This window comes from Cyprinodon tularosa, unplaced genomic scaffold, assembly GCF_016077235.1.
Source record: "Cyprinodon tularosa strain WSP-4 unplaced genomic scaffold, ASM1607723v1 ctg1307, whole genome shotgun sequence".
Classification (NCBI taxonomy): domain Eukaryota; kingdom Metazoa; phylum Chordata; class Actinopteri; order Cyprinodontiformes; family Cyprinodontidae; genus Cyprinodon; species Cyprinodon tularosa.
In genome coordinates, this window is record NW_024038123.1 from 52,398 (window position 1) to 73,764 (window position 21,367).

Genomic DNA, 21,367 nt, shown 5'->3' on the forward strand with positions numbered 1-21,367 from the left:
AACTGGGAAATCACTGACCTTATCAACTCCGCCCTGGCTACTGAACCAGACCCAGGTAACGGTCCCACTAACCGAACCTATGTACCATCTTCCGTCAGGTCCCGTCTCATTCAATGGATGCATGCTGCCAAGTTTTCCTGCTCATCCGGGAGTTAGTAGAACCAGAGCTTTGATCTCAAGACGCTTCTGGTGGCCCACCCTCCATAGAGATGTCAAGGAGTATGTGCTGGCTTGCTCCACATGTGCCCGTAATAAGGCCTCACACCAACCTCCTTCTGGCCTGCTTCAGCCGCTTCCGGTTCCCTCGCGCCCTTGGTCCCATATTGCAATTGACTTTGTCACCGGCCTCCCAGTCTCTCGAGGTATGTCCACCATTTTCACCATTGTTGACCGTTTTTCGAAGGCCTGCCATCTCATTCCCCTTAGGAAACTCCCCACGGCTTTCCAGACAGCCCAGCTCCTCGTCAAACACGTCTTCCGCTTACACGGCATCCCCCAAGAGATCCTCTCGGACCGGGGTCCTCAGTTCATTTCCCAGGTTTGGAAAGCATTCTGTTCTGCACTCGGCTGTAAACCCTCTCTGACCTCTGGTTACCATCCACAATCAAACGGACAAACAGAGAGGATGAACCAGCAGCTGGAATCACCCTTCGTTGCCTCACCTCTAACAATCCCGTTGACTGGAGCCAATATCTCACATGGATCGAATACACACATAACTCCCTCAAATCTGCTTCCACTGGTCAATCTCCTTTTCAGGTTAGTCTCGGTTATCAACCTCCATTTTTCCCCGCAGACGAGAGAGAGATTTCGGTCCAGTCAGTAAACCAACACATCCGTCGCTGTCAGAAGATCTGGAGAGAAACCATCGCCACCCTCAACCGATCTTCAGACACCAACAAACGCTTCGCCGACTCCAGGAGACGTCCCGCCCCCGAGTACACAGAGGGCCAAGAGGTATGGCTGTCCACTCGGGACATTCCCCTTAAGGGGATGTCCCGAAAACTCTCACCCAGATTCATAGGCCCCTACAAGGTCTCCCGAGTCATCAGCCCATCAGCCGTCCGTCTCCAACTGCCTCAGTCGCTCCGGATTCATCCAACCTTCCACGTGTCACAAGTCAAACCTGTCGTCTCGAGTTCCCTGTGCCCGCCTTCCGACTCCCCACCACCCGCCCTGGAGGTCGATGGTCATCCAGCCTTCACGGTTCGACGCATCGTGGACTCCCGTCGACGAGGTCGCGGCTGGCAGTACCTCGTCGACTGGGAGGGCTACGGACCGGAGGATCGCCAGTGGGTTCCGGGCTCGTACATCCTCGATCCTGCCCTTATCGAGGAGTACGAGCGTTCCTGCCCTTCGACCTCTTCCGGACCGCCAAGGGGTGGTCGTTGAGGGGGGGGTACTGTTTGGAGCTGGAGAAGTTCCACCTTTTCTCCAGCAGAGTCCGCCGTGGATCCTTCTGACTGAGCCTCCTGCACAGCTGCAGCCCATCAAGATCATCAGAGGATCCACTATATAAGCTGTCTTCAAACCTTGCCTCAACGCCGCAGTGTTGATCCAGTTGGTCAGCGCCTAAGCCTAGACTCTCAGTGTTACTTTGTGACTTTGAATCCAGCCTGGATTCTAACCGTTGTCTCTGTCTTCCAGGAAACCAGTGTCTCCTCTGTGAAGCTCAGGAAGAGCTAACCTGCCGAGCCAACCCTCAGAGCCAAACCCGAGGAACCATAGAGAACTTCCATGCAGCTCAGGACTAAGAGCTGGAAAACCCAAAACCAAGGTCTGTTCATTAATAGACGTGAGACGCTGAAGCAGCAAGCGGACTCTGCTGATCAACACCTCTCCAGATCCAACAGTGACTCTCCCAAGGCTAACCTCAAGAACCCTCAAGGTACAATCAGTAATCATCAGGAAATCAAGCTCCAACTTGCAACGCTAACTGAACTGTCTCTCACGCAGACTCCGGTGAACCAGTATCCAGGCCCGAGCCAGAACCAGTACATTCTGTGTGCTTGTTGCAAAATAAACTTGTTAAACTTTTATTCCTGTGTCCGTCAGTGGTGTTCTGCATACTTGGGTCGCTCTTTGAGAACCCATCATGACACAGATAGTATTTCATTAGTCTGTGTAGGGTATAGATTTCATGTAGACTTTAGATAATAAATATACCCGTTATTTTTTCTACGTCGTTGTGACGTTTTGGTGAGCTGCTTTGCATGGGGATATAAACAAGCGAAGTAATTGTAGTCATTAGTTTAACAGCGAGATTGTGTTCGCTGGAAGAATATATATTCCCCGTTTACAGAGTCCAAGTCTTGTTTGTGGCACGGGGGTTACAAGGCGAGGAAGAGGGAGAGGAAGAGGGCGAGGGCATGCAGCTAGGGCCAGGCGAGAGAGGGGAGCCAGCGGGGTGACTAGAGCAGAGGAGAAAAGGCTTGAAGATCTCCAAAGGAGCCGGAGAGAAGTAACCGAGGTATATATCCAGAAAATTATTTTACAGAAAATTACTGAATCATTACCTGTGAAACGTCAGGGACGTTGCTGAATAAGTATACTGGAGAGTAACAGCATCATCACGCAGCATGTTATTGTTTTAGACAGGTCTGAGCATCCTGTACTCCAAAAACTGCAGTGATATTAGACAATTGTGTGTGTAGGATTAATTACCTGTCCAAGAGAAAACTGGCAACTTGAGCGTCACTTTGAAAACCTTTTTCCTCCATCAGTGACTTCCATCGTGTAAATGCCGTGCCAATGTTGATCCGTGTTTTTTGTCGTTTCTTGTCACGCTTGCGTTAATTCTCGTCGTGTTTCCGCTTCTTAGATGACGGGGGTTCGGTGTCCGTCGCTTTTTGTTGTGATACAGAGTAGGCATGATCCTCCATTCGTCTGATGTTTGGCCACACAGTGCCAAACAGTTTGCAAAGTCACTCACGCCTGCCGCCTTGTTCACCTTTCTTGTTACTGAGGCGCAGTATACCTGCTTCTTCTTCTTCTTTGGTTTCAGGCAGACTAAACGCTTCTCAGGCATAATACTGCCATCTACTGTTCAGTACCATCTCAGTTAATCTCTCTCAACTTGCCATAGTTATTTTTGAGCGTAATGGGAGATCTCGCAATCGCTAGTTTGTTGCCTCTGCGCTTGCCGTAGCGCAAAGATGTCTGCCTCCATGGCTGCGAGACCCGCTCCTATGTAATTATAAATAACGAATTCTAAGGCAAAGCAAATATTATGGTTAAAAGGCTGAGCTCATAGGTGATGATAAATAACATAGTTATGTATAATATATTAAATTTCTGACTTTATATCCCTGTAATTATTACACACTGTAGCTTTAATTTTTCATATCTAAAATGTTTGATTAGTGATTTTATATTTTCAAGTCTTATTTTTGTATGTTTCTTTTTCATATAGTTAGACCGATAGGTTGTGGCTTATTTTTACTTCTGATTCTCACCCACAGAGGATTACGTCACTATCTCTGTGCCTGTGCCTCCTTTTTGCCACAATGACCACAGACACTGTACTACTTTTCAACTGTCTTTGAAAGGTACAATAACTAGATGCACAAATGGCCACCTCAGTTAGTTTATGATTGCTTGGTAAGAAATTACATTCGAATATGCTACTCCCAGTGCTTTGCACATTTTTGATGATCAGCATATGTTTTGCATATTTAGTTTGACAAATTTGATTCTTTTCAAATTTGGCTTTACAGATTACATTCTCTTCACTTCTCGGGGCGGACTTTCTTCTGGAGTAAGGAACGAAGATACATTTCTATCGGTGTGCATGGTCTAGTAGAAATAAAACATTTGTATTGTTCAAGAGCGAACGCTTATACTTGGCTTGAGGGGAATGTGATTTGCAAAAGGATGTGAAGAAAATGCTATATTTAAACTTCAATCTGAAAAAAACATTATTTTACAGTTATATTGAAAATAAAATATAAAAAACAGAAAACAGCAAAGTTAATCCCAAAACCTTTTTTGGAATAAGAAGTTTTTTTTTTTAAAAAGCTTCATATCTGGATTGCAATTTTTTTTCAGATTTCCATTTACAAAACATGTTCTTTGCTTGCAATGATAATAAAAGATAATAAAGTCAATGCAACTGTAACCCTGACTGACGTTAATAGTCACTTTCTATCCAATCTGACTGAGCTATAGCTTAATCACAAAGACATCTGAGCAAACAAACTCAGTCTTTAGATGTAGAAAGCAGGAAAAAACCTAACAAGCCCTAAAAGTGACTTAAAAAAACTGACTGAGTAGGGCTGAATATGTGATCATGCATCATAATTGTAAATAAATTGTAATAATAAACATTATAAACTGTGGTTCCAATGTGACTAAATGTAAAAAAAAGGCTTTCTGGGGATGTGAATACTTTTGCATGGGTAGGCTATGTTGTAGAAGAGGATGAACCATGTGGGAGGTGAGATAGGAGGAGGAGCAAAGTGATTGTGTGCTAATAAGTCCCACAGACACCTCACACTGCTTACCATCAAATTCTGCTGGTCCAACTCCAACTATTATAATGGACATGGGCAGAGACGCAGCCTGAAAAAAAAAAACAAAGCAGGGGAGATCAAAGGCAGAAAGTCTCAGTAATTTCTCCTTTAGCCAAATTCAACTTTGTAGACTGTCAGTGAGGCACACCTGCAAATTACTAACTGCACTGTAAATGAAACAGAGGAAAAGAAGCCCTATCGAAAAAATGTCATCCCTATTGTTATGGCAGGTGGAGGTTGTCCAATTCCGTCTGCCATCCACGGAACGTATTTTGAAACCTGTCGCTGAGCAAGGTTTTTTAATTTCATGCATCTACAACCTTGTCTAAACCTCCCAAAGCTTGTCGGCTCAGAAACAATTCCAATTTGCATCCACCTCTGCCCCCAGCCTCGGTCGGATACCAATTGGAACTGCAATATTGTTTATTAAATCTTAGCCAAGTGGGGACAACAAAGCAGGGTTTTAGCCACGAGTGATGAATGGAGGCTTGTAAGAATTTCATAACTTCCTCCAGTTATTACAGAGGCCTTAAATTGCCAGAGAAATGAGGGACACAGCACCTCCACAGGCAAGTAAATAATTACTATCAAACCTTACTTTACAGCATGCTTGTGTAAATTCTCAGCATTATACCGGATGTGGTAGGAAGAGGAGGCTAAACGCTCCACAAAGCTTGGCAATTTAAAGCAACAACTGGGGCTACTGGGGTTCCAGTTGTTTGACATCACCTGAAATCATTGCACATATTAAATCGGAGCAAACTCATTACAGTTATTAAAGCTGAACGCAGCAGGAACGAGGAAGGCGGTGGGGGGTGTGGGGGTGACCAGGCGACCATCGCTCCTCCCTCATTCCCCTAATTAGTGCAGATAAGAGCCGGAGTGTAGGAAGCATGAGAAGGCTTTGCTTTTTATAGTCTCCCTTTCATACTGGGTGTTTGCTGGTTTATCAGGACCTTTGTTGGAGTCTTAATTATAGCAAAACCTCCAGGGTTCCTCACTCATTTTATAGCGTATTAGAAGCACGATGGCACTCACATGGATGGCTGCTTCCCAGATTAATGAGAATCTCTTCCACTCTTTCTTCTTTACAGGACGAATGAAGTTTGAAAGCAATGCAGGAAAAATATGTCTCTCTTTTTAAATGTTAAGCATGTAATGTTTAGGGTTTATTGTGATGGATTTTGGATATTGTTGATCACAGTTGCGTTCTCAGTTTCATCCCGCTTATGTTTCTTTATCTAATAGAATTATGTTTCCACATCATTATGGGGGTTCTGATCAGGTGTTTTTCCCCATTTAGAGGGATTTAATAAATAAAATCTTTGTAACTTTGCCGTTTTCTCACAATTGTTTTTTTTAAACTTTTGTAAAATTTTCATACCTGATTTAAGTATTGTTTTACAGATAATGAATCTAACAGTTTTCTTTAAATATTTTTTGTTTACACTTTATTTTTATTAAATCCCTTCTTTTAAGGTTGTGTTTTTTCTGCTGTGAACAGTTAAGAAGCATTTCTGTTGGAACCATCATGGTTCCCATCAAATGTGTGTCATCTTGGATGCTTGTGCATTTTAAAGAAAGATGCTGTGGACAATCTGCTGGAGTTACAGTCTGGAGTTACGGCTACTCTGGAATGTTTATGGGGATTTGGAGCCAGACGCCTACAGTGCAGCAGACTCGTCTTAAGGTGAAGAAAAATCATATTTGAAAGTCAAATCATTCTGGCTTAAAAATGTATGTAAATGTATTAATAATTAGACCATATTGTCCCAAATGTTTTAAAAAAAAATCCTGTCTTAAAATCTGTGGGTTTTTTGGTTATCTTATGCAGGCCAGTTGGTTATAGGTCAGCCTGCACACCTAAATTCGGCCAATCATATATTAACGGTCATCTGTCATTCAAATTTTTTCGGTCATAGCATCTTGATTCATATATCGCAGCTAATATACGCAACCGTTGAAATAAGACTTATTTTCTGTGCCATTGAGTTCCGCCCCAGTGTTCACAGGGATGGACGTCTGTGTCTTCTGCAGGTGTAGAGCTAACAGAACTGGCAGCGTTGTGAGGCAAGGGCTCAAACATGTACGGCTGTAAGCCTTCTACACCAAACCAAGCTTCTGCCGCCCTGGCGTCCTCTTCCAGACCATCTTCGTTCCCACTTTCCTCCTCTAAATAAAAAATGCCTGACAGAGGAGACTCATCCATGACCTCCGACTCTAAACTCTCCTCCTCTTGCATGTTTCCGCTGCCCATGTCCTTCCTTGACAGTGTCGTTTCTAAGTCACCAGTTTAGTGCTGCTTGGTCAATGGAATATCCCATTGGGAACCTGCTAGCACTAAGTTGCTAACTGGTTAGCAAGATGATTCTGACAAACCGGCCACAATCAAACTTGCTTGCGAACCTTCTGGCACAACAATCCCACCCTCTTGATAAACGACCAATCATATTCACTTTATTCAATCGTGTAAAGTCATGCACCACTAAGGAGAATTTGAGAATGCGCTGTTCGGAACAGCCACTTCCCTACGACTTTAAGAGCACTTGGAGCAGCAAGAAGTGAAGGTGGTGTGAATGAAGGTTGAAGCACAGATGTCGGGGTGGTCTAACAGCAGCTAGAAAAGCTAACCCCTACAGCCCGCCGCTTCCCTTAATCTTTCTCTCCAATGTCCACTCAGTGGAAAACAAAATAAATCATCTGCAACTGGAACTTTCTTCAAAAAGACTCTAAGAACTGCTGCGTTCTGATTCTGACAGAGACATGGCTCAACTCATCAATACTGGATGTTAGCTTGGATGGGCTCGCTCTTTCCCATCCAAATTATGTCTTTCTCTCCTGCCCTGCTAACATGAAACAAAACGGTTGCATAATTTTTTTCAGTGTTTACACATGTGTGTACTGTGATTTTAAATTATAAATTTCTTTCTTTTTTCATATTTTTAAAAGGACCTGTCAGTGCCAGCATAGATCACAGTGTGTTTTTGGATATGATAAAGTAGATCTATTACTTAAGCTTCTCATTAAGAGAAAATATGATGCAACAAGGATCCCCTCAGTCACCATCTGTGTCACTGATTTCCCCCTCTCTCAAAAATATGTGTACATGTTTATTGTTTATTTTATTCACAACCTTTGCACTAAAGTCACCTGTTTTGTCAGTATGAAAGCTTTATATAGAAGACCCCAGATATCCCACACTTTTCCTTGTGCATAAGGAACTGATTCTCCTGGCTTTTTAGGTGAGACTTGTTGACTCTAACCCCTTTATATATATTACATTGTTATAGTGTTTTGATAATAGCTCTGCAGCAGCTTGCATGTAGTGTCTTTCTCTAAGGCAGCTCCTGGATCAGCTTTTCTAATTGGTTGATGCTCCACATCAGCTGGAAAAGTTCAGATTTCCCAACTGTGCCGTTTTACCACTTTATCACTTGAATTGAACTATGGAGGACTAGGTTAGTCACTAAAAAAGAAATACTACCAGTGGCAGCTGGCCAATATAGGGTGCTAGGGCGTGGCCCCCACCAACCCAATGACCCTGATTGAGACATACATTTTTTTTTACATTTTTTATAATTTAATTTTAAATAAAAATGTAATATTTCAAAATATTTACATATATATATGTTTTAGATGTGCAAGATAAATATTCAATGTTTATGATGAGTAAAGTATCATTTAATTTTTTGTCGGATTGGTGACGTATTTCCTTTCGCCCTAGGGCACAAGAATGTTTAAAAAAATTACTTTTTGTTAAATGTTGTACATGCACAGTAGCTTCTCTGCAATACAAATGTATAGGACGGCCCAGGGCGCATCTAAGCAGCGACCTGATGTGACAGGAAGTGCATTTGTTTATCAACTCCCGCCACAGCGCTGATGTTTTACTGGTGATTGAAAGGTCGAGTCGTGAGACTTGGAGATGCATTATTTGGTATATGTCTATATTGAATTTGTAGCCCCCCTGGACAAAACTCAATCAGCCGCCACCAAATACTACCATTTCCAATTTAACATTTAATTCATACATTTAGAAGTCGAATTTTAAGCTCTTTTTGTAATTGCACATTTTAAATCAAATTATTTCTAAATTGTATTTATTAATCTTCTATTTTAATATACTTTTTCTGAATAAAGATCTAAAAAAACACAATGCATCTGATTATTAATACTTCTCCTTATCAAACATTAAAAAAGTTAAACTTTTTCTACTGTGATTATTGTTTCCACCTTGTCTTTTCAAATTTCCATTACTTGGAAATGTTAAATACAAATGGCGATGTTTAAGTAAAAAGAAAACGCAAAAAGGAATTGAAAAATTAAGATGAAAAAGGAAATCAAGGATGCTGATAAAGAAAGTTACTAAAAATGGTAGCTCTAAAACCTTAAATTAGGAACAGGCTTTGAAACTAATTTTCAAATTACAGTATTTCATAATAGACTAATAAATACAAGTTACAATTCCTCTTTAATAATTTAATTTGAAATGTGAAATCAGAAAATGCTTTTCACATGGTATTTTTATTTGTACATTTTTTCAGTGCTTCTCCTGACTGCTCCCAACATTAAAATCCTGCCTCTACACTTAAGGACATTCATAGACTCTGCATTTAAACCAGACCCCCTGATGCTGAAAAAGGTGTGAACGCACCGTAAGCAGCGTTTCTTTAGAAAATGAACAATACTCAGTACATAACATATTATAAAACCCATTAGGTTTAAACACTCTCCACGCTTTGTTTTCTATCTCTGTTCCAAAATGTAATAAAAAAAACAACATTTACATTTACTATGGACTCTTTGGTCTGTGCCATGTCAGTGATCACTCCGTCCGAGATGATGAGAAGGATGAAATACTGTGAGCCATCTGTCACGGCTGATGCATACCTGATAAAAAGACAACAAGTTAATGGAAAAGAAAAGTTAAATGATGAAAACAAAAAACAATTGCAGAAAACATTTTATTCTGACGTTTATTAAAGGGATAAAACATGGTCTGTCTAACTGTTGCTCACACTGACAAATTTCATTTGTTCCAGAGAAGAAGATTATGCAAGCATCAATTTTATGGATGGCCAGATATTAACTTGAAGGAGTTGTGGTTTAATAAGCCCCCATGTCTAGCTGGCTCACAATTATCTTATTACAGAAAAAGCTCATTTTAAGAAATGACTCCTCAGAGATGAGAAAAAGGTAGTCTGATTTGATTAAAGAAATGCTGACTGATTAGTCAGTCATCACCACTGTTAAACAACAACTTACATAAAATATTGATTTTAGTTCAATATTTGTTATTTTTGGGTTATTTAATCACTTTACAGATCTGATCAAATTACAGACGAGTTTCTTTGGGGAAACAATTTCCTAAAATATTGGAAAAATTATTTGTTGAAAAACCTGCAGATGTATGTCCTGAAAAAATAGTTTATTAGATGATCATCAGTATAGTTATAGAAGTAATAAATTTATATCTGTAGCACTTACTTTTTACAACAGCAATAGAGAAGAAAACAATATAATGTTGGTATCTTTACTGATTTACAAAAATAATTTAAAACTATTGCTCATTCATTATTGCAGAAATGTGAAAAATATGGATAAAAACCTCCCTACCAACATAACAAGGTTCAGCATGTGAACATTTGTAACACAGAATCACATTTAAGAAGAGTAACCTGTGCCTTGGTTATTTATACTTCACATAAATTAAATTTGCAAATTTAAACATATTAAAACTTATGTTTGCATATGATACAAATATATTTTGCTTACGGTAAGATATGAACAATTGAATAAATTCCTAGATGGATAAATCATTTAGTTAAAGAAATGGTTTGATTGAAATTAAATATATCTCAATGAAACAATAAACAAGGCAAAGTGTAAGACATAGGAAATACATATAAATAAGTCAATTAAAATAAGTGAATTTTTTCTAGACTTGATCAGTTAAATGAGACATTTTGCCAATGGAATACGATAATTTACATTGTCTTAAAAAAACAATATCTTGAAATATATTATTTCCACTGGTATATCTGCTCAGATTAAGGGAAAACACACTTATTTTAAGAAAAGATGTGGAATTACCTTAATAATGAATTAAAATGATGTCTCAGTCAAATTTAGGGAAAAATAAAAATAACAAATGCATATGCTGCCAGCTGATTAAATGAAATATAAAGTAAGAAAAGAAGATTATGAAATATTTGTGATATTTTTTTTACATTTGCTGACATTCTTGTTGTTGCTGTGGAGGTAGGCGATTCAGCTTATTTCTCTGGTTGTGAACAATGATCTTGTTCATTACCAGAGGAAGCTGAAAATAAAGTCACTTAAATTCTAACTGGACAGCAGACTGCTGTCAAGTGGTTCACACATATCCTCAAGTAAAGCTGTTAGTAACTTAAATTTCAACTACAACACCTTTCATATCCTCTATGTATCTTATGCAAGAGTTGGTGACAGTTCTGAATGCTACTGCAAAACCACAAACATTTCAGTGCCATAAAAGATGCACAAGGCAAGTTATGAAATGAATAAAACATTGGAGAGCAGCACCACTTATGATCAAAAAGACACATAGCATTGTAAATTAGGGTTGAGTCTTCATTTATTTAGCTCCACAACGAAACAAAGCGGGTTGTCTGGTACATACGCTGAGGCTAAACATCTGAGGTGATTGAGCAGGACAATGTTTTGCAGTTTAGTAGCACTCTGATGCCACAGACTCAGCAATTTGACGTGACATGATGTCACGTCTTTGGCCGGCGCCTTTTAGCTTTTCAGTCAGATGCTCCGTGGCAGAAGCGAGCGTGGAACAATGCAGCTATTCTGAGGCTTGAGGGGGTGGACGGAGCATCGCGGAGAAAGATGGGATTTGAAAGCCAATGATGAAAGGTGGGAAAAGTGCTTGTTACAGTCAGTCTTGGGGACCATGAGACAAGATCTGGCAGCAGGAGACATCAGGTGGGAGTTGAAAGAAGCTGTGGTTTCAAACAGACCCAGAACTTTATTTCATTCAGTTGCCTTTCAGTCATGGTAAAAAAAAATAAAATAAAAAAAACAGGAACACAACCTCTGTTTTAAATCTTGGCTTTTACCTATCAGGACCCAAGAAAATGAACTGGCTTTTACTAGCACCTGAAATGGTTGAAATGCATTGTCAAATGTGTCAAAACACAACAGATTACACATTTCTAAAGACACATCCTGAGCTATCTCTATAGTTATGCTGCTATAGGCTTAGACTTCTGGAGGACAAAAGGACCCCTATTTCATCATTCTGCATCATTCTATCTCTATTCTCCCACTCTGCAGAATCTGTTAGTTCAATATCTAACATTATGCTCCCGCTGCGTTTTCTCATAGTAGCGTTGCCTCGTCTGTTCCTGTTTGGCTGTAACTCCATCCTGGAGAGAAATATCAGCTGTGCTGCCGCCATCACCATCTTTGTTTATCGATGTTGGAGATCGGCCTGTTTTCCAGTGTGGTCCTGTTTCTCTGACTGTGACTGGCTGGATGTGCTCTCTTCATCCTCTGACATGGGAGCTGGCTCAGAGCTCGTCTGCCTGGCTGTGTGTTTCCTGGTTGGAGCCGCCTTTTAGAGTTGCTTTTTGTATCTCTGCTTCTGTCTCCTTGAACCCCAGTCTGCCTCGGCAGAGGCCGCTCACACTGAGCCTGGTTCTGCTGGAGGTTTATTCCTGTTAAAAGGGAGTTTTTCCTGTCCACTGTCGCTAAAAGCATGCTTAATGTGAGGGATTGCATTAAAGTCAATGAGTCGGTGCAATCAACTGGTTTTCCTTAAATAAAAAACTTTGAATCCATTTGACTGTATGGTCTGGTTGAACTGTAAAGTGCCTTGAGATGACCTGTGTCGTGAGTTGGCGCTATATTTCAATTAAATTCAGTTTATTTATATAGCGCCAATTCCAAACACAAGTCATCTCAAGGCCTTTTACAGTTCAACCAGATCATCCAGTCAAATGGATTCAAAGTATATAAATAAACTGAATTGAATTTTATTCTAATTAAACAAACATGGTGTCTATGTACACCCCCTGATTCAGCAGGCTGCTTCAGAGTTGGGAAGTTATTAGATATTTGTTTCTGCTAATTTCTCTAAGTCTACAGGCAACAATGCCACAGATCATCAATCAGGTTTAGCTTTAGATGAGGGTTAAACGGCTGGTTGAATTAATAGATTATGAAAATTATTGTCAACTAATTTGCTCAAGGAATCAAACCTGGAGTTAACTGGAGAGTACAGATTCTAGAAAATGTAATTTCTGAATCCATAGCATGTTTACAGATATAAAATTAATGGTGATACCTACCAGTTAAACTCCTCCTGGCCAGTAAGTGGTGCCCTTGTGCTAAGCCAATCTTGTTGTGTACTGTTGTGTCAGCTGGTTACTAATGCTAAAAACCTCTAACTTACTTGAAGTTCAGTAGTTCCAAAAGACGGCAGCAAACACAGCATACCCTCTGAGCCCCTTTGCTTTGTTCACCATCGTTTTGTTTCTTTTTTGTTTTTGTGGCTTGAATCTGAGAAATGTCAGACCAGTCAAGGAGCAAGGATTTGGCCACATCTGAGCTCCGTCTCATGTGACTTCAACCTTCTACTTTTATTGGTGTCCACTTTGGCACCAGAAGTAAATATTTATATATTTTAACCTGTCAAATATATGAAACAATAACTTATATACTTTATTTTTAGCTAAAATAATACTCTATTGTGCACCACTAGATGTTCTGTGGATGTATTTTTCAAGCCAAAACTACCAATATAATAATTTGTTGTTGTTTTTTTTTTAAATAAAAATCTTTGTTTGTAAATCTGCTTTATCCAGAGATCTTCTAGTGGTGTAGTTTTGGCTTTGCTTGTTACAAAAACAAAAATATTTCTATCAAGTAACACATATAAGACATATTTAACACATGAATCTTTAGTTGAATGCATGAGTTAAGATATAAAGACCTTTTTTGAATAACTTTTCTGAGAATAGAATTGGGTTTTCTTTTACTTGTTTTTGTAATTCACAGTTCATTTATAACATGTAAAATAAATGTTCAAATCTGTTTATTATTCGTTTACTAAAAGTATCTCTCTTTAAATTAATCCATTAAGCATGAAATTATCCATTGATTAAATCGGTGGGTTTTGAAAGGCTAAACATGTTGTGACAAAAATCCCGTCGTTGGTGTCCTCTTCTGATTTAGTCTAGAGAGAAATACTTTCCATAAATAATCTAATTTGGGGGTTCTCAAAGTAGGGGTCAGGACCCCTGTAGTATCATGGTTTAGGGTCTGTTTAAGTTTTTTCTTTTAGTTTTCATTGTTTTATTTATATTTTGTGTTTTTTTTTTCATTTGTATTTGAGCTCTCAGGTATTTCTTGTTTACTCTCTGTTGCCCTCTTGTGTCAGTCTCCTTTTAGCTCCCTTCTAGATTCCTCTGTCCACACCTGCTCACAATCTGCTGATTAGCCTGGTCTTTGTTTCTGTCTCCCATATATACACCTCCTGCTCAGTCACTGTTTGATGGTTCATCATCATTTCTTCCCCTGCAAGTGAGTTTTCTGGTTTTCAATATTTTTGTGAATTCTAAGGATTTGTTTTGTGGATGTTTTTGTCACAGTCTTTCTGAATTTGGGTCCTCTACCAACACCACCAAATCGTGACAGTTTTATTCTGTTAAACTTTTCGGATATTAAATCTGCAAGTAACCACCTTCAGCTTCAGTCTGCAGTTGGGTCCTCCTCTCAAACCCCCACCCAACTGGACACGTAGGACCGCGAAACAATGGCATGTGAAGTGACCCTTGAGAAAAATGGAGGGCGAAACTGTTTCATGAAATACCTAAACGAGAATGTCCCATTATTTAAATAAATGTATCAAATAAAAATATATTGAAAAAAATATTTGATATTACATTTTAGATTTAAAGTTGATTTAATGCTTGGATTCATATTCACTCATATATTACAGTAATTCAATTAGAAAATGAAATGAAAACTCACTAAATGATAACTTCATTTATAACTTTGATTTCTTTTTGTAAATAAACTATCCCAGACAAATGAAAGTACTTTGCTCATAAACAATGAACCAACATGGATGTCAACAGTTGCAACAGTTTGACAGAACATTTCCACATGTTTATATACTATATATATATATATATATATATATATATATATATATATATATATATATATATATATATATATATATATATATATATATATATATATATATATATATATATATATATATATATATATATATATATATATATATATATATATATGTAGATTTAAAGAGCTAAGTAATTCTATGTATCTTTAGCAGTTCACCAATCTGTAACACTGGGTGTCATGGGCTAAAAGGTTGAGGAACTGTGATCTAATCCAATGCAGAAATGTATCTGCAGTATCTTCCTTATGGTGTTGTGTTAACATACGCCTTATACACTGGGGCAGCAGACATCTACTTTCTTCATTCCTATGGAAACAGTGACTTTGGGTTTTCTATTTCTGCTCTATATTTGTTGAATAAATAAAGACAATGTGTATTCTTGTATAATACTATTGTTTTGATTTTTAGAAAACAATACAAAAACTAAACTTAGATTATGTCCTGATGTATAAACCCTGAAACTGTAAGAACATGTTTCATTTTTTCCCATGACTGTATCTGTAAATTAGAGAAAAGCTACTGACAGAGTAATTTAGTTTCATTTAGTATGGTATTTGCTTTAAATAATAAAGAGTACAAAAAGGCAGATCCTTCTTCAAATGCTCCAGATGGACCTATAGGCTGAACATTAAACAGAATGAAGTCATAAAGTGCGACATTTACAGTTTCTCTGAGCTATGTTTGAACATTTCTTTCTTTCTACTCCTGAATGCAGCAGATCAGTCATTGGAAAACACAAACCTAATTACTGTGTGTTTCCTTACTGCACTCCTACAGCAAGGTATTGATTTCTCTGCCTGAGCTATCTGCACATTCATTTTAATCACAAAACCCCATTTTAACAACGAACAGCTGACATCAAATCCACCAAAGCTGACTGATCTAATAGATTTTTTCCCCTGCTAAAGTCAAAATTTTGAGGGGATCCTGGACTGATTTTTGCAGGTGTTCAGCTGTAGTTTCAGTTGACCTACCTGGCCACATGATTAATGACAGGGGAGAAGTGGGTGGGTCCATACAGGCGTACGCTCTTCAGGCTCTGGTAGTAGGCCTCCATTACCCCATCAATTCCTTTGCAGTATGGGTTCTGTGGATTACCGTTCTGCACAGAAGCACAAAAACAAAATGTACTTTGAAACAGCCTCAATGAATCTGAGAGCTGTTCGATTAAGAAATGAAATTTTCCCTAATTATAACAACCTCATACGACCCTCCAAACAGAGGACTTTGTAAGGCTACAGAGGTTAGAGGTGATCTCCCTCTGTGTTGGTCTAATACATTTGGTTTTCATTTCCACACAGGACCTACTGACACAGCAAATGGCTTCTGTTTGGCTCTTTTAACCTTTTTCCATGTATACTGTTGTGATGCGTGTGATGATTTATTGTTTTTCCAACATTTAGATCAATTTTCAGCTGCAAAAAGTCCTCAGAAATATAAATACTCAAGTAAAGCTACAATAAAAAAATAAATAATTAAAGTCTGGTAAGAGGTATTTATATTTAGCTACCTGACACCTCTAATATTTTATGATTTTTTTTTTTTTTTTTAATCCATCTATTTTCCATCACGCTTTTCCCAAGCGAGGTCGCGAAGGGTGCTGGTGCCTATATCATACTGTTTATTTTTTTTAAATAAAAGATGGTATCGATGTGTTATTTCGTCCATGCCCAAAGACAAAAACTGAGGATCATCATGGTCATATTATCCATGCTATAAAGGGAAAGTTGCAAAGCAAAAACATAATGAAGAGCAACAAAACTCAGTTAGAAAGAATTGTTAACTTTGCTTTGCTTCCCATGATAACAGCTGCACGTGGAATCCTTGGCTTTTTAAATGGAGCTTGTATAATTCTGCGACTTTCAGCGGTAGCCTGTTTCTACCACTGTTTAACAGCTGCAAGTTGAATCCTTAACGCTAGGAATAATTATTCTGAGTCTCGACTCAAGGTTCACCGCCCTGGGCTATGCTGCTACCCATTGCAGAACTGCTGTAACAGCTGCAGATGTTCTGGAAAAAACATCTGGAGGTGAGAGGAAAACAACGATGGAGACGTATAGAGCTCAGGAGGAGTAGGACACCTGGAGAGACAGGATAGATAACTATGGAAGATTGTCAGACTAAACAGATTCTCTACTATGCCATCATGTCGGACTGATTGTTGGAGTTAGGGTTAAAAATGCCATGTGGATGAATAAAGGACTCAAACATTGGTGGAAATTTATAGTTTTGTATTAACAGCACAAAATGTGAAAGTTTCTCCATAGATTTTTTTTAATATTATACATAATATTACACCAACAACCAAAACACAGGATACTTGAACACAGTTGTAGCGTCACAAAATACCTTCAAGTTTCATGTTGTCACAATCCATAGCTCGATTTTTGGTTAATGTTCCCATTCTACCTTCTTGTTTTCCAATATTTTCCTGTTGTCTAATGGTTTTTAAGTTCTTAAGTGCCATATTAGTCATTATCCTTATTTGTTATTGTCAGAAGTTTATTTACTTTATTTTCTACTGTTGCTGCTTTAAGCCTCAGTTGGTAATCTGTTTCCTGTGCTTATTTTTGCATTAAGTTAGGTTTTTTCACCCTTTTTCCTCCCAGCCCTACACTGTCTCAGCTATTTCCACTTCTCTTTGGATTGCCTCATCTGCCTGATTTTCTTTTTTCTCCAGGATTTAAGCAGTTTTATTTAACATATCCTTAGTGGAAAATTCAATTTACTTACCCCCATTTCTGTGTCCTTCATTTAGTTTTCTTTAAGTTACTTTTAAACTAATTTTCCCCTAGTTCGTCCTGTATTTGGGTCCTCCTATATTCAATTCAATTCAGTTTATTTATATAGTGCCAATACACCAGACATCATCTCAAGACATTTTACCTCAACAGGTTAACCAGATTATAAAGTCAGATTGGTTCAATATATACTTATGAAGTTTTAAATATGCCAAAGGTACACACACTTAATAAGTACTGATACGAGCTGGTTTATTAAACCCCTGCATGTTAACTTGTCTTTTTGCACATTTTAAATATGAGTGCAGATTCAATACCATGAGCCCCCTTATATAACACAAGCATGAGTACTTTTCTACGCTTGTAGCTAGATTTTTGTCCTACTTGCATATGGACCCATTTCTACATGCTGATGTCAAATTTTGTCACTCAAGCCTGAGAAAGAAAACTGCCTATTATTGACTGACATCTCATCTCAGCGGGTATTTTGGCTAACAGCCTGTTTCGGCTCCTTCCAAAGATGCTAAATAGGATTTAGGTCAAAGCTCATAGAGGGCCACTTTATAGTAGCACAATGATGTCCGCAATGTATCTACCTATTTGTTTTGGCTCTTTTTTCTGTTAAAGACCCATGAGTTTTTCCTCTCCACTGTCACTACATGCATGATCGGTGTTAGGGATTGCTGCAGAGTCAATGACATAATGTCTACTGTTGTCACATGCTTATCCAAGATGACAGAATCATGAAAAGTCATTAAGTTGATACAATCAGCTCATTTTCATTAGAAAACTTTGAACCAATCTGACTGAACTGTCTGTGTACGGTGCCTTAAGAGGACATGCAGGGGGAATCGGGACTATAGAAATAAACTGAATTGAATCTAGACCCGGCCAGTTCAGGATGGATGTTTAATATACAAGAACTCACCAGGGGAAACTCGTGGGAGACACGTCCATCTGGGGGGAGCTTGGCACCGAAGCCCAGAGCTGGAAACATCTTGTCGCTGTCATAGTCCTGAATGATCTCTCCGATGGCCCGCAGCGCCATGGCGTAGTCATTCAGTTGGTAGGGGCTCATGTAATGGAGAGAGGTGGGCTGGGATGGATTACCTGAGTCCCAGACAGAGCAACATAATAAAACAGGTCAGCCAGTACAATAAACTTGCCCCTTTTTCCACTGGGTTTGATCTATATTAAATGGTGAAACTTTGGTTCTTAAAAGTGTTTCTTTAACACAAAGAGGTGTCGGATTTAGAATAGATTCAGCTGCTGAATCATTCATTCGGTGCTCAGCCGGCTCACTTATGGAGATAAATGAACATGTCATGGAGTGCAACATATGGAACCAGCTTGGAAAATAAAGAACTCTGAGGAGGTCTGCTTATAAGTTTGCTAAACAACACAATAAATACCTGGCGTGCAGTTGCAGTTCTGGAACCAAATCTACTCAGGGGGCTCAGAGTTTTTTCATGGAGGCACAAAATAAGCATGAAACAAAAACAAAAAAAGACTGAAAAGCTAAAATGTAAAATATATTAAGGGAACCAAAAAGCCACCTGTGGCTCTGCACTGGAGTTTAAACAAAATCTCACAACAAATTTGAAAACTAAGTAAATCAATGTTTCTTAAAATAAGTAAATTTTTTCTTGAATTAAGCAGGTAAGTGAGACACTTCGCCAAAGAAATCTACATTGAAAATAACAAAAAAAAAACTGCATTGTCTTATTTCAGGCACATAATATCTGATTATCTTATTTCGAGAGTAAAACTACTCATTCCATTGGCAGATCATCTTATGTACCTACTCAAATTAAGGGTAAAAACACTTACGGTATTTTAAGAAATGTACACTTATTTTTAGATGGGTTTTGCAATATATCTTGAAAACATTAATTTTACCTTACCTAAAATGAAAAATCTCTTATCATGAAAACAAAAAAGCAACTGAAATTGTTATTTACAAAATTGTTTCTGGTGTTACTTATGGTAGATTAACTTGACCTCATAGACTGAACAACTGATAATGGGTGTGGCTTAAGATGCAATCCAAAAATAGGTCTTACAAAAAATAATGGCTTCTACTCAGTGCTGAACAAGGCAGCAATAGAAGAATGGTACAAATTCAACCTGGAGAGACTCATACAGAGAAAAACTGCGATTAGTAAAGTTTGATTGACAGGAATGAAATAAGTTCTTTGGCACTCAGGCCCCGGCAGAAGACTTTAATGCTGTGATTCGACATGCATTTGGATGAGTAACCTAAGAAAAGGAGTGTACCCTTCCCCGCTGGGCCCAAACAATAGTGTTGAAATAAGCTGGAAGAAGAGTGGGAATGAGAATAGCCTGGGAGTCAGGGAGGAGATGGGGTGGAGGTGGGTGAAAGTTTGCTGGCATGTCGGAGGGAAGCTTGTTGGGATCCTCAGGCTTGCCCACCAGAGGGCGCCGAGGATCCCCTTATGCTCTTTGCTATTTTCCCTTAGGGCTGGAGTTACCGTGGGTATCTGGAGATTACCCTCTGTCTCCAGCAGAGTGCGCCGTAGGTCTTCTGGAGCTAGAACCTTCCAGCACACCTGATTTCCATCTACTCATCAGAAGACCTCCCCTTTATAAGCTCCTGCCAGACCTTGCTTCCACGAGGCAGTTTTGATCTTAGTTGGTTAGCTACCTGAGCCTCTGTTATAGATTGAATCTTGTTTGTCTCTAGTGTGGAGATCAGATTCTAATCTCTCCTTTGTCTGTGCCTCACAGGAAACCTGTCTCTGGTCTGAAGCTCAGGAAGAGCTGCCTCACTGGAACCCTGTCTCTGGTCTGAAGCTCTGGGAGAGCTGCATCACAGGAAACCTGTCTCTAGCCTGAAGCTCTAGGTGAGCTTAACCTGCTAATCTGCCCTGGTGAGCCAACCCGAAGATTCCTACGTGGATGTAACCTGAAGACTTCTATGTGGAGTTTACCTGGAGGTTCCTATGTGGAATCGGCCTGAAGAATCCTATGTGGATTTTTCCTGTCGTTATCTGTAATAAGCTGAGGGCTCAGCTTGAAGAATCCTATGAGGATATTCCCCTGTTGTTCCCTGCAAAGAGCTGGAAGCTCAGCCAGAAGAATCCTTTGTGTTTATCCCCTGCTGTTCTCTGCAGTGAGCTGGAAGCTCAGATCAAGGTCAGCCATGCTAAGCCTGATGCTAGATGCTTAGCTTTTCATGAACTCTGCTAACCAACAATCTCCCGTCCCAGTACTGACTCCAGTGAACCTGCTCCCCTGCCTGAACCAGTTCCAGTATCATTATTCATGTTATTGTGCTCCAATAAACTCGTTAAACTTTTCATCAGAGTCCGTTGTGTTCTGCATATTGGGCTTTTCTGAAACCCATCATGACAAAGCTAGGCCAGGAGCGATATAAAGCGGATCTTGAAAGATGATTGTCTTTAAAGGAGGTGCGGCCCGGACACTGAGTAGCTGAAGCTTGACATGGGAAATCAGCAAGTGCTACAGGTGAGGCTAATAATAGTCTTTCAGAGTGAATTTTCACTTAAGCTTCATATGTCTAAAATGAAACCAAACTTTAGAAACTATTTAACTGTAAAAACTAAACAGACATCTCTTTAAAGTCTTGAAAAATAAACCCTATCTCATATCCTATCTATAAACAAGAAATGTAGTTGGACAAAAGATATAGGGTTTTACTAAAGTGTGAGGTTTGTATTCTTTGGAGTTAAGATAAAGTAAAGCTGTTTTTGGGTTATTGTGTCGATGTACATTCATAATTTAGAAATTTTACCCATTTTGATTTATTTTTAATCAAAACTATCCATTAGAATTGACCATTAGAACTTATGTAAAAGTGATTCATTAAGCTGTGATGAATTAGAGTCATTTTTTTAAGTTGGTTCAAAACAAAATTTAGCAGACACAAAAAG

General features: G+C 39.0%; 1 protein-coding gene across 1 annotated transcript in view; it reads right to left on the minus strand.

Moving 5' to 3' along the window:
• The window catches only part of LOC119778238 (copine-8-like), a 28,565-nt gene extending 10,004 nt beyond the window's left edge, over positions 1 to 18,561 (minus strand). Inside the window, exons 1-4 of the mRNA XM_038277390.1 lie at positions 18,382 to 18,561; positions 15,687 to 15,814; positions 9,299 to 9,401; positions 4,503 to 4,560 (exon numbers count right to left, since the gene is read on the minus strand). Of these exons, the coding sequence (XP_038133318.1) occupies positions 4,503 to 4,560; positions 9,299 to 9,401; positions 15,687 to 15,814; positions 18,382 to 18,531 (439 nt within the window). The 5' untranslated portion in view covers positions 18,532 to 18,561. The remainder of the gene's footprint in view (positions 1 to 4,502; positions 4,561 to 9,298; positions 9,402 to 15,686; positions 15,815 to 18,381) is intronic.
• Positions 18,562 to 21,367: the final 2,806 nt, after the last annotated feature.